This window comes from Canis aureus, chromosome 11 (assembly GCF_053574225.1).
Source record: "Canis aureus isolate CA01 chromosome 11, VMU_Caureus_v.1.0, whole genome shotgun sequence".
In the NCBI taxonomy this organism is placed as follows: domain Eukaryota; kingdom Metazoa; phylum Chordata; class Mammalia; order Carnivora; family Canidae; genus Canis; species Canis aureus.
In genome coordinates, this window is record NC_135621.1 from 70,694,247 (window position 1) to 70,707,691 (window position 13,445).

A 13,445-nucleotide genomic window follows, 5' to 3' on the forward strand; every position below is an offset into this window, starting at 1 on the left:
CCTTAAAAGTATGAGATAGGGAATCCTTGGGTGGCTCGGCGGTTTAGCACCTGCCTTCAGCCCAGGGCATGATCCTGGAGTCCTGGGATCGAGTCCCACATCGGTCTCCCTGCATGGAGCCTGCTTCTCTCTCTCTCTCTCTCTGTCTTTCACAAATAAATTAAAAAAAAAAAAAAAAAAAGGAAGGACTTCCTTCACTTTAAAAAAAAATTAAAAGTATGAGAGGTGAATTTTCGGGGGATGGCTTCACTAGGTCACACACTGGCATGAGCAGGGGAGACCCCTGCTACAGCCGGTCCTCCCCTGTGGTGAAAGGCGTCCCGAGGAAACGGGCTTACCACCTTACCGTGGGGTAGACGCGGACCCCAGAACCCCAAGAAGCACTTGACTCCATTCCCGTATGTGTCCTGGGTCCTTTGCAAAAGAGTTGCCATAGCCTCGCACGTTTGTCTTGGGGCTGAGGGAGCAGCTGGGGACGGTGTCTGGACCCGCGGAAGCAAGAGCAGGTGCGCAGAGCTGGACAGTGGGCTCCGGGTACCATCTCTTCCTCGGCTGATCTATGAGAAGGTGCGTAGCACCGGGGTTCTGCAGGGTGAGTGCAGGGATGTGGTGAAGCCAGAATTTCCAAAGGAGTCCTGGGGTGAGCAGAGTGGGGGCCCCGGAGCTGGGCCGGGCCCAGACGGCGGGATATGGTCACGAGTGCAGTCACAGGTGCATCCGTGAGGAACGCTTGTAGCCGCGACTAAAGGAGGCCACCGTCACGGTGACTCAGACAGGTGGACCTGGATGTGTGCCATGTGAGTCCGAGGAAAGACGGTGCCGGCGGGAGCTGCTCTAGAATGAGGCAATCCAGCCCTCCAGCCCTCCCTTCCCTGAACCTTTCCTCTCCAGGGCTGTTGCCCAGTGGTCCCCAGATCGCAGACATATCTCCTGGCACCGGCGTCACGTCCACGCGGAAGGAAGAGCAACAGGAGAGAGCCGAGGGCACGCTTGCAAGCCAGCTGAGTCTGTCCCTCTGTATCAGGAAAGAAAGACCCTTCCTGGGAAGTCTCACTCAGCAAACTTCCACTTAGACCTCCTGGACCAGAACTGAGGTCCTACAGCCGCCCAGAGACCAGGCACTGTCGGAGGAAGCCGACCCCACCTTGTCTTCTTAAGGGAAATGAGATAGAGGAAGCCCAGGCCTTTCGACCTTGGCACTCCAGGCTGCCGTTTGGCTGCTGCTCGGACAAGCGGAGGTTCTGGTAGCAGGAAAGGGGGCCTGGGCAGGAGGCAGTAGATGGGGGATGAGTGCTCGGTGGGTTTTTGCATCATGTGATCTTGCAAACCTGATCAACCATAGATGATGAACATTTCTTTCAAAGGCCTTACCTCTTTGGTCCCTGCCTGCTTTGGGCCGCTCTCCGGTGCCTGCAAGCACCTGTTTGTTTCACATTTTGTCCAGGTTTGTAATTGTTATGTCAGCAAGATTAGCCTGATCTAAGCTAATTCATCGTTAGCAGCAGCTAGAAGTCTCAAGAATTTTGTTAGTTCATCAATTGATATTTATCACGTTTAGGTTAACTCGTTCACACCCATTCAAGCAGGTGTCCCAACAAAGACTTTGCAGAAGGAAATAGTTGCTCGGACTCACGCACGCTAATCCCGGAAGCTCTGAACGAACAACTTCCATTTCGTTCTCCCTCAAGGTGGCCGAATGGGTCTATGTGACGTTATCATTTACTGGGAAGAACAAAATGTCATAGGACATAACCCCAACTGCAAGCCTTACCAAGATTCCTACAAAATCCCCCTTGGCACACTCGCGTCCGGGATCAGGCCTCCTCTCTCAGGTCAGCCTCAGTAGCCAGATCAGCTCCTCTAGCAACCTTGATGCTTTGTTATGTTTGGTCCAGACTTGCCCCTCCTCCGTGATGACCTGGAGAAGGCCGATGCTCGGGGTACAGTGATTTAGCAGAGCCAATATCCCGAGTAAAGCAATACAGGGTAGATAAGTGGATCCAAAAAAAAAAAAAACAACAACAACAACTATAGGCTGTCTATAAGAGACTCGCTTAAGATTTAAGGACACACATAAGCTAAAGATGAAAGGACGGGAAAAGATAGTCCATGGAAATTGTACCTAAAATAGAGTAGGGGTGGCTGTACTTGTATCAGACAAAATAGACTTTTGTTTTTTTTAAATTTTTATTTATTTATGATAGTCACACAGAGAGAGAGAGAGAGAGAGAGAGAGAGAGAGAGGCAGAGGGAGAAACAGGCTCCATGCACCGGGAGCCCGACGTGGGATTCGATCCCGGGTCTCCAGGATCACGCCCTGGGCCAAAGGCAGGCGCCAAACCGCTGCGCCACCCAGGGATCCCACAAAATAGACTTTTAGTCAAAAACTGTCACAAGAGAAAAGGAGGTCACTACATAATGAAAAAAGGGTCGACTCGCCGGGAGGATATAGGAATTATAAATATATGTGCAGTCAATGTCAGGGGCAGCCCGGGGAGATCTGAGGAGAGAAACGGACAGCAGTACAATGACAGCAGGAAACTGCTACCCCACTTCCAATGACGCCGAGACCATCCAGACAGAAAATCAGCAAGACGACAGCCGACGTGGATAACACCCTAGACCAAGTGGACCCAGCGGACCTCTATAGAACGTTCCATCCAACGACGACGGGATGCGATCCTTCTCCAGCTCCCACGGCACATTTCCCCGGAGGGATCACGCACTAGGCTACAGAACGAGCCTTAACGAAGTGAAGAACCGTTCCAGGTATCTTTTCCACCCACAGTGGAGTAAAATGAGAAATCACGAACAAAGGAAGGCAGAAAAACTCACACGAGCGTGGAAAGCAAACAACGCACTCTGGAATAACAGTCGAGTCAAAGAGAGAAGTCAAGGGGAAATTAAAAAATGTCTCGAGGCATGCAAAGCTGGAGCCAGGCCATATGTCCCCTCCCCGGCCCTGAAGGAGGAGCTCCTTCTGAAGGCTGAATGCAGCCCCAGCTTCCTGGTAACTTCCACTTGGACATACTCCTTTCAGGCCCGAGCTGGCCCGCTGCACCTGCTGCCCCGACAGCATGGCACCAGCACCGAGGAGGGTCGACCCGCCTCACGCAAGCAGAGTCGAAAGAGCAGACCTCGAAGTTCTGCTTTATTTTTTTTTAATTTTTATTTATTTATAATAGTCACACAGAGAGAGAGAGAGGCAGAGACATAGGCAGAGGGAGAAGCAGGCTCCATGCACTGGGAGCCCGACGTGGGATTCGATCCCGGGTCTCCAGGATCGCGCCCTGGGCCAAAGGCAGGCGCCAAACCGCTGCGCCACCCAGGGATCCCGAAGTTCTGCTTTAAAAATGAGACTGACGTAAAAATTAATGAGGATAACCCAGCTCTAAGCAGTAAATCCCAAGGGAGTTGCTAATCGCAACACAGCCTCCACCCACCACGTCCCCATCAGTCTTGGCCCCGGGAGTAAGCACGTGCCCCAGGTGACTCAGTCTGGCTCCTCCCCAAAGATTTTTTAAATTAAAACAAATTGAGACTGGAATGGAGAGGAGGACCTCCCTCTCTGAGGACAACGCTGGGAACATGGGGACCATAGGGTGGCGGGGGTTTCTATCCTCCTGGAGAAGGTTGGCATAAGCCTCTGAGGCTGATGCTCAGAGAGAAGGAGAATGGAGAGCGGGAGTCAAGTCTGGGCCCCCTCACACACCCCGGGTCTCGCCACCTGAGACCGCAAAATCTCTATCTTTCTTCAGCAAGGTGACACAACAAATTCCACCCCCCTTGCCTCGGTTAACTTGACGTGGATTCCATCACCAGCCAATACCAAGGTCCCGGCGAGGAGCCTCTACCACCCGTTTGGCCTGTTGTACCTTCTTTACCGTTGCTGGCGAACGTTTTCACGTAAATGTGTCCCTTCCCCAACAAGAAAACCATTTCCCTGACAATGGGAGTCTTGCCGGCCTAACTGTCCCAGCGCTGAGCACGTGGCCGAGTGTCTCAAATATACTTGGCGGTGGTTATTATGTTAGGAGGAAGAGCAGTTGATAACAGAAATTCTTGTTTAAGCAATTCCCCCGTGTTCCGACCAGCCCACCGCCCAGCTGTACAACCTGGGAATGTGTCCACGTTACACAATTTATTTGGAATGTTGGAAAACTTTTTTCCGCCTATATATTGATTTGGCGCTCCCAACCACCTCTATCCTCACGCCAAGATAAAATACGTTATAATCGTATTTAGGGAGGTTGAGACTAGTGCTTTGATGAGCGAAAAGGCATTTTCTAAAATGCATGTGACGGCCCGTCCAAGCTGGGGGCCTTGTCCGAGGGGACAGTTTCCTTCACCTGAGCTGGTTGAGCTGTTTGCTAAGAGAACCACCCAACCCCGCCCCCCGGAGCAGGGGGGGTGCCACTGCCCACCGCGCCCCCCAGCACTTGCTCCACCCGGAGGGCACACGTGGTTGTTTTTTGTTTTATTTATTTATTTTTTATTTTTTTAGATTTTACTTATTTATTCATGATAGACATATATATATAGAGAGAGAGAGAGAGAGGGGCAGAGACACAGGCAGAGGGAGAAGCAGGCTCCATGCAGGAGCCTCATGCGGGACTCAATCCCGGGACTCCAGGATCATGCCCTTGGGCCAAAGGCAGGTGCCAAACCGCTGAGCCAAGGATCCCCTTGTTTTATTTTCAATTAAAGTTTTATTTTGCTATAATCTTATTCAAGTCTAATTAACATACAGTGTTATATTAGCTTCAGGGGTACAATATAATGATTCAACAATTCTAGACATTTCTCAGTACTCCTCAGGGTAAGAGTACCCTGAAGCTCCCCGCTCTTGGTGGACAGATGGGCCTCTGGTCTGGTGGAGGCAAGACGGACACTTGGACCCAGCTGACCACCGTGTAATGACTCAGATTTGTTATCTGGGAGGCTTCACACTCTACGCTCTGGGCCTGAAATCCTGGCAGATTCTTTCCCTCTACGTGTTGACGTCAACACTGTTTGGTTTCCCTTTGCTGTTTGAAAAAAAGGAAACACCCAGACATCTGTCGATATAGGATTTATGATTCACCACCGGGTCTCAACATTAGTTGGGGCATTGGGAAAGAACTTAACGTGGCTGCTGAGTGGAAACCAAGGGGAGGGGTCTGGGAAAAGGCAACGCCAGGGGGCCGATGCCTACGCATCCACGTCTGCGCAGATGGAGAGTCCAAAGATGCCCAGGAATCCGACTTTTGAACAGACGCCAGTACCGACAGTGTCTGAAAAAGGGACAAAATTGCAAAAAAGGAGCCTTGAGAAACACAGCGTTAGAAAGCAGCAAACCGATGCCTTCTGGTTACTGCCTTGACCAGGGGTCGTACGTGTAGTTCCAGGTCCCCCGAGTCCTTGGCTCTCCGCGTGCTGCAAAGGGGAGAGCGCCTCAGCTTCCCCAACACTGACAAGCCCTGGGGCGCCTGGTGCTCAGCCGGTGAAGCAGGGGCCTTCAGCTCAGGCCGTGATCCAGGGCCCCCCACCCTCGGGCTCCCCGCTCAGCGGAGGAATCTTCTTCGCCCCCTCTCTTTGCCCCTCGCCCCCACTCGTGTACTCTTTCTCTCTCTCTCTCTTGCATGCGCTCACGCTCTCTCTGAAATAAATAAAATAATAATAATAATTAAAAAAAGACTGACGGGATCCCTGAGTGGCTCAGCGGTTTAGCGCCTCTCTTTGGCCCAGGGTGCGATCCTGGAGACCCGGGATCAAGTCCCACGTCGGGCTCCCGGTGCATGGAGCCTGCTTCTCCCTCTGCCTGTGTCTCTGCATCTCTCTCTCTCTCTCTCTCTCTCTCTCATGAATAAATAAATAAAATATTTAAAAAAAATAAAAAAAGACTGACAACTCCTAGAAGCGCTGTCTGGCTCTGTTCGATGGATGCTCTGACACTCTGCACTGGGACCCGCGGGTCACTTTTACTTGTATAAGTACTAATGACGCTACTAAAAGAAAGATGTCTTAAAAAGTTTTTTTGTAGACCGTAAAACACGTGATAAATGCTAATTATTTTCTTTTTTATCTTGCCTTCCACTAGGCTGGGGAATTTACCTTGTTCCATTCACCATCCGCGGCCTGGCCCCTCTTTCCCTCTGGCCACTGTCGCATGCTTGGAGACTTTGTATACAGATGCCAGTAATGGCTGCGGCGACGGCCGTCCCCTGGGTGACTCAAGGGTCTACTCCCCGCCAATCGGGGCACGTGGCTCGCTCTTTCTTAGCCTCGTTCTATCCTAGATTCGCTTTTTTGAAGAATAATTGACAAATGGACCTGTGTGTATTTCAAGGGTGCACTGTGATGCTTCGCTACACATACGCATCGTAGGACGGTGACCGAGATCAAGAGAACACAACCCTCGCCTCACAGAGTTAACGTGGGCAACTCGTGTGCGTGTGTGTGTGTGAAGGACTGAGTAGATCTGAAGATCTCAGGCCTTCCAAGCCTGCAGAACTGTGTTATCGACTCCGCTCAGCGCGCTGCACATTAGGGAACCCGAAGGTCCTTCCTCAGCACCTGGGACATCCCAAAGATTCCTCCTCTGGGTGAACCCATCCACTTTCCCAGCCAGACTCTGAGTCCCTTGGTGGCAGAGTCTTACTCACTTCTGTGTCTCCCTAACATGTGGCACAATTTGCACAGACGCTGGCGTTCAGTTCCTGACGCCAACTGCCAGGAGCCGAGCTCCACGTCCACCCCTGCTCACCCACGGGGGAGCCTTCACGACATCCGTGACGAAGGGATAGCTGGCTGGTACTCACGCGGCTTCTCGAACACCTCCCCCTTGTACAGGGGGACGTGACTGCACAGCTCCTTGATGGGCGAGCCGAACAGGAACCAGTCTATGTGCATGATCAGGGACTGCAGCGGGTTGTACTTGACCCAGAGGTACTTATCGGAGAAGATGCTTTGCATGGCCTAGAGCAGCGGGGGGGTGGGGGGGAGGATAAAATAGGTGGACGCCACCCGGTGTTCCGTATTCTACGCCGACTTTTCGTGCTACTAAGCAGAGGCAGCCAGGAGCCCCAGGACACCCTGTCCTCTGAGCCCTCGGTCTGCAGAGGAGCCTCAGTAGGACGCGGTGGCTTCACCGCGGGGGCCCTGAAACCTAGGGAGGGTGAACCCCCGGGCAAAGGAGGCACAGATGGCAGGACACAGGGGGAGGGAGAAGGAAGCTGTGCTCGTGCTCTCCCGGGTGGCCCCTTGGCTCCTGTGCAACTTCCCTCGTGCCCTCGTGTTTCCGCCCGCACCACGTCTCAAGCCCTGGCGTCCAGCCTGCCCCACAGAAACAGCGGAACAGGTAACAAGCCGCGGCATCGGGGCCTGCGCGGTAGCGATCGAGCTGAGAGATGCGCTCGGGTCCCCCAAGCCGTGAACGAGGAAGCACTGACAGGTGGAGACGACGCGTCCACGGGAAGGTCTAACACTATGACCTTCCCCTTGAGCCTCGTCACTCCTCTGGAGGCGCCAGTTCTCCCCGGATGAAGAACAGCGAATAAGGGGGCGCCCAGGGCTCAGCGGTGGAGCATCTGCCTTGGGCCCAGGGCGTGACCCCGGGGTCCCGGGATCGAGTCCCGCATCGGGCCCCCTGCAGGGACCTGCTCCTCCCTCCGCCTGGGTCTCTGCCTCTCTCTCTGCGTCTCTCATAACTAACTAACTAACTAACTAAATAAATAAATAAATAAATAAATAAATAAATAAATAAATAAAATCTTAAAAGAACAGGGAATAAGTAGGGGTTCAGCAAAATTACCTGTTTCTCATAGGTGTACCGTTTTAGCTGGTCCAGGGAGGGGATGGCCTTATGGTTCATCTTCAGGATGTAGCAGGCTCTTCGGGACAGCACCCTGGAGGCGATGTAGCCCTGAGGCAGCGAGAACACGGTTACTGGCCCTCCTGGTCCCCTGGCTTCTGGGCTGCGGGGGGTAGGTGGGCTGGACCCTTGGGGCTGGAGGAAAGCCCTGAGACGGCGCAGGGAGGGCCACCCCCAAACCCATTCCATGCATTCACCTTCTTTTGCCTGATAGTTTAACTTCTTCACTAGCTGTCGCTCCCTCTGAGGCGGGACAGAGCCGTGCCCTGTGTCCCAGGTCTCCCGGTTTGCACCCCGGGCCTGTAGTCTGCGGGCTCTGGACAGTCAGGAAGCAGCAGCTCCCTCTCTCTCTCTCTCTCTCTGCCTTTCCCTCAACTTGGGACGGATGCAGTCCCCTTTAGAACTGTGCGTTCCACCAAGCTCCTTCCTAGCCACAGGTGCTATCTAGATTTAAATTCAAATTAAGCAACATTGAAAATCTTTAAATGGCCTGTCCCAGTCCGCGCTCAGCAGCCACACGCGGCAGGTAGCGTCTCTACTGGGAAACACAGATGGCGAAGGTTTTCACCGTTGCGGGGACCCCTACACTCCTGCGCACGGCGCGGCCCCCGCTGCCAACACCCCCCCCTTTCATCTGTCCTCCCCTCCTTGACGACTGGCTTCTCTCCAGCCAGTCTCCACCTGAGACCCGGGCTGGTGGGTCGGGCCCGGCCTGGAGGCGGGTGAGGCCCATGGAGCCAGGTGGGAGCGGAGGCCACCTATCCTTCATCCCAAATGGGGTTTTCTCCATGGATTTCCAAATTATTATACAGTCCGTGAGGCTGTGTGTCATACAAACGGTCTTCTAGTTCCTATTTTTCAATTCTCACAAATTGCCAGTTCCTAAAATTCAAAAATAGACTAAGGCAAAGCCCGATGGTTGTGGAAGGGGCTAAACCAAGTCCTCACCACTCTGGGATTTTCTTCTTTTTTTTTTTTTTTTTTTTTTTTTTGAGACACTGCTGATTTCCCTGAAATCTGCCTTAAAAAACAATTTAAGTAGACCTTTCTTTAAAATGGTATCTTTCAGGGATCCCTGGGTGGCGCAGTGGTTTAGCGCCTGCCTTTGGCCCAGGGCGCGATCCTGGAGACCCGGGATCGAATCCCACGTCGGGCTCCCGGTGCATGGAGCCTGCTTCTCCCTCTGCCTGTGTCTCTGCCTCTCTCTCTTTCTCTCTGTGTGACTATCATAAATAAATAAAAATTAAAAAAATAAAAAAAAAATAAAATGGTATCTTTCAAAAAATACATAAAATAAAATAATAAAATAAAACAAAATGGTATCTTTCAAAGAGTGAGTGCATGCTCTCACATGCACCCTAGAACTCCTAATGGCGATGGGGAGGAGTCTTTTCTTCCTACAAGAAAAGGACACAAAAAGTGTGTTCAAATGTCCGGTGAGATGAACTACAACCTCCTTAGAGCCACAGTGCCTAGCTCTGCCCCACGGTAGGAACAAGCTCCTTACCAGGTGGAACAAGTGGAAAACAAACAAATAAATGGATAAAGGACCAAATAACTTCTCTGAGCAATTTTCTAAGACTTACTATTAATACTAGTAACTGAAACTTGGAAATAGTTTGGAGTTTTTGGTTAACATATGCTCCTTCTTCCAGAAGTATGATTTACTGTCATCCGACTTACATGGTTAAATGTGCATAGATGTTGTGGATTTCTGCTATTCTGTGATTGCTTATTCTGAAATCGTTCTTTTTTTGGCACAGGTTTTCATATTAGAAGCCCTAATTCATTCATTTGTTCCTTCAGTGAATATTTTTGAGAGCCTGTGTGCCAGGCTGCACTCTGGGTTTTGGCCCACCCTTCTAGACGCTTTCTGAGCCTGTAGGGAAACAGTATCAGGATGCTTCCAATTGCCACCTGAAAAGGTGAAGCAAATGCGTATCTTTCCTGTCATACTTTTTTTTTGCTTAGAAATGGTTTTTTGGGAGGGGCACCTGGGTGTTCTTAAGTGTCCGACCCTTGGTTTCAGCTCAGGTCACAATCTCAGGGTCATGAGATCGAGCCCCCAGCCCGACTCTGAGCTCAGAGTCTGCTTCAGGTTCTCTCTCTCCCTCTCCCGATGGCCCTTCCCCTCCTCTGGTGCATGCTCTCGATCTTGCTCTCGCTCTCTCTCTCTCTCTCTCTCAATAAAATAATTAAATAAAATCTTTTTGAAAAGGGAAAAGCAAAAGCAAGGAAAATTGTGAAAGAATTGCAATGATAGTTCTTGGGTAGTAAGTGGCCACCCCTCCACCCTTTAGAAATCCAGTCTTGAAGAATGTGCAATTTCCCTTGCTGCTTACATGTTTATAGTCAAAAATTGTGGTAGAGGAGCATGATCCTGCGTGGACGTTAACGATGGCGATGTTTTTTTGATTGTCAATTGACACCGTCTCCTGAAGATTGCCACCATTGTTGTTTGGGCTGATGATGTTATAAACCTAGATTAACATCAAAGACATAATGGTTTGTCCATAAATCATGGGCACTGGAAAGGCAACCCTCTTGACAAAATAAAGCCTTCCACTTGCTATGAACAAGAGACTGAAGCCTGAAACCTCCTCACTGGCATCCTAGACCAAAGACACATGCTAAAGTAGGAATGCGAAGCTCTTCTTCATATGAGAAATGGGAGAAGCAGTGACATCACACGAGAAATGAGATGGACCACATTTTAAAGCAATGGGTTGCATTTTTTTTTAAGTCATTGCAGTTGAAAAGAAATAACCAATCGTTTCGTTTCCATTTTTGGTTATTTCTGGGATTCCATCCCAAATAGGGCATATGCGTTCTCTACGGTCCTTCAGATAGATTATCTTGTCTCTTCCTTGCCCCCTCCCAATTACTCCAAGATATAAAATCCATAGTGAACCGACTTACCTCGTATCCATGGGATTGTGTCCCAAAGATGGCCAGCACCAGAAATACCACCTGAAAGACAGACCAGTTGCATCCACTCTCTATAGGGCAGTCACTGAGGGTAGGGACCTACGGGGACATTGGACAAGACCAGCACAAGTCTCAGAAAATATACGCCCTGAGACACAGGTGTGTGGTCATGGGCAGCCAACAGTCCATTTCCAAGATGTGAAACACACATTCCCTCATTTGGCAGGTATTTATTGACTTCGTGCTATTTGTCATTCTTCTATCTTTATGCCCAATTCCCAACCCTTCCCAACATCCTAATCTTCTAGGTAGCACACGTTCTCATGCCAGAAACAAGTTGGAGCAGGTGAACAGTGATAAGAAGGAACACCCTGGTGTGACACATAGTGGATTTGGATTACAGGAGTGAAGTTGTATTTTATGGTTAAAAAATATATATATTTAATTCCTTGAGACTGAGGGGGTAAAACAGATTTACAGTGGGTTTGTGGATGATAGAGCTACCATGGATTCCCAAGGGAAATTATGAAAACAGGAAACTTGGAGGCATGGCTAACGTTTGAGGCTGACACCAAGGACGGGATCCTTAGTGAGGCCGTCAGACAAATGTTAGGCTAATGGGCTTTGAGGCCGACATTGATGCAGTTCTGACATTTTGCTGCAGTTTAGAGTCTTCTCCAACCTGTGGATCCCAGTTTTGTGTTCTCTGTTCCCAACACCACAATGTACGGCGCTGTCATTGCAAACCGCTCACGGAGGGGATCTGCAGGAAGGCAGATATTTTTAAGACCTATCAGGAGGATTTTTCTATTTTCCTGACAAACACCAAGAACATTTGTCTTCTGAGGCCCGGGGGTGGGGTGTCTGACCAAGGCCTGTATGTAGATACCTGACCTGGCTACCTGCACAGCCCCACTCCTTCCCTGACTCAGGGCCAGCTCCTGTAACTCCTGGCAATCCTCTGTATTCTATTTAACGGGTCTAATACAGAGGTTTGAACAGATGAGTGGACGACTCGCCACCAGAGTGATGTAATTAGAGCGAGCTCGGGAAGTGTCCCCGGTCCCCAAGTAGCCACCCACCCGACACCTTGATTCATGCACCACGGTGACGGGTCTATGTTTCAGTCACAGACCTCCTCTTGGAAAATCAAGAGACGCCTTGGAGCTGGAACTCTTTAAGCCAACAATCTTGAACACCTGGTGGGGAGGAACTCCTCATTTTGCTTTCTCCCTCAACAACTCCATGAGAATAAGGGATAGATAACTGGTGGAAGGAGTTCCATTCTGGGTCAAAACACAAACCTCTGTTCATGGAGCACTGCAGAGTGAAGCCGTGGGAGCCTGGGATCGGGGCTGGGGTCGGCAGGAGGAGGGAAGACACGGCAGAAACACTACGCCGTGATCGCTCCCGCCGGCGGGATGGGGACGGGTACCTTTCAGGTCTAAACCTCATATTTACCGGAATGGGAAAATCACATTCCTCTGTGCCTCAGTCTCCTCATCTGTAGAACGGGGTAACACTACTCAGCTCACAGAGCTGTTGAAGTAAAGAATCAAAGTATGTACGTTTAGCCTAGAATCTAATACACACTTAGCAAATGACTGCTGCTATTGTCTTTTCCAAAAAATTATACCTTCTCTTTTAAGTAGTAGATGCTATTGCCCTAAAACACCTACATTCCTTCCCAAGCTCATAAGAAGGAATTATTAAAAATTCTCCAAAATTAAAATCCTCTAGATATTTCCAAAATGTTTTCTTTGCATCTTTTTTAGTAAACACCTCGGAAAATAGACAGCAGACAAATAAATATCCGACTTAATATTTAACACTATCCCTGCCAAAAACATTATGTAATTCAATCACAGAAGCTTAGAAGCATGCACAGTGTTCACCTAAGACTTCTGAAATCCAAGGCATATTGGATTCACACGTTCCCTGCAAGAGCCACCACAAGACTATAAAGAAGCATAAGCAAATACTCACGAGGATTTTCATTTTGCCTGATGGGAAGAAGGAGCCAGAGCAAGTGAGGCTGCCAGTGCAACTTCTACCCTTTATATTAGCTTTAAGGTGTGGAAATCTCTTTCCAGAATAATTACTCTGGGAAAGGCTATGTCCATATCTCTGACAAACCCGAGCAAACTCCTTTATCAGGATTGAGACCCAGTGACATAACCTGGTATCAGTAAAGTTCATTCGTCAGTGATAAAAATTTACCACTTGGTCACTCAGTAAATACTCCCTATCTGCATTATGTTGCAGTCAAGATCTCAATTTCCACCCTTTAAAAATATTGCAAGGGGATGCCTGGGTGGCTCAGAGGTTCAGCGTCTGCCTTTGGCCCAGGGTGTTACCCCGGGGTCCCAGGATCGAGTCCCGCGTCGGGCTCCCTGCACGGAGCCTGCTTCTCCCTCTGCCTGTATCTCTGCCTCTCTCTCTCTGTCTCTCATGAATAAATAAATAAAATAATAAATAAATACATAAATAAATAACAAGATGCTTGTTCAATACCAACATCTTATAGAAATACAAGGACATGGTCTTACTCTCTGCCCCCTACGGTAAAGCCCTCCTTTAAGCCCTACGTTGGGGCTTTAGTGTCTTTCCATGTCTGCCCTGCATTTTGAATTCTTCTGCCCAAAGAACGGAAGTAAGACTAGAG

The 13,445-nt window shown here is 49.8% G+C and overlaps 1 protein-coding gene across 1 annotated transcript; it reads right to left on the minus strand.

The window, feature by feature from the left end:
- Positions 1-4,686: 4,686 nt before the first annotated feature.
- Positions 4,687-12,872, minus strand: GKN2 (gastrokine 2). The gene is made up of 6 exons (XM_077915700.1): positions 12,767-12,872; positions 10,772-10,822; positions 10,195-10,332; positions 7,793-7,903; positions 6,801-6,957; positions 4,687-5,273 (listed from the first exon to the last, which is right to left on the minus strand). Exons 1-6 carry the CDS (start codon positions 12,776-12,778, stop codon positions 5,191-5,193), a joined length of 552 nt encoding a protein of 183 aa, XP_077771826.1. The 5' UTR covers positions 12,779-12,872; the 3' UTR covers positions 4,687-5,190.
- Between the last annotated feature and the right edge of the window lie 573 nt (positions 12,873-13,445).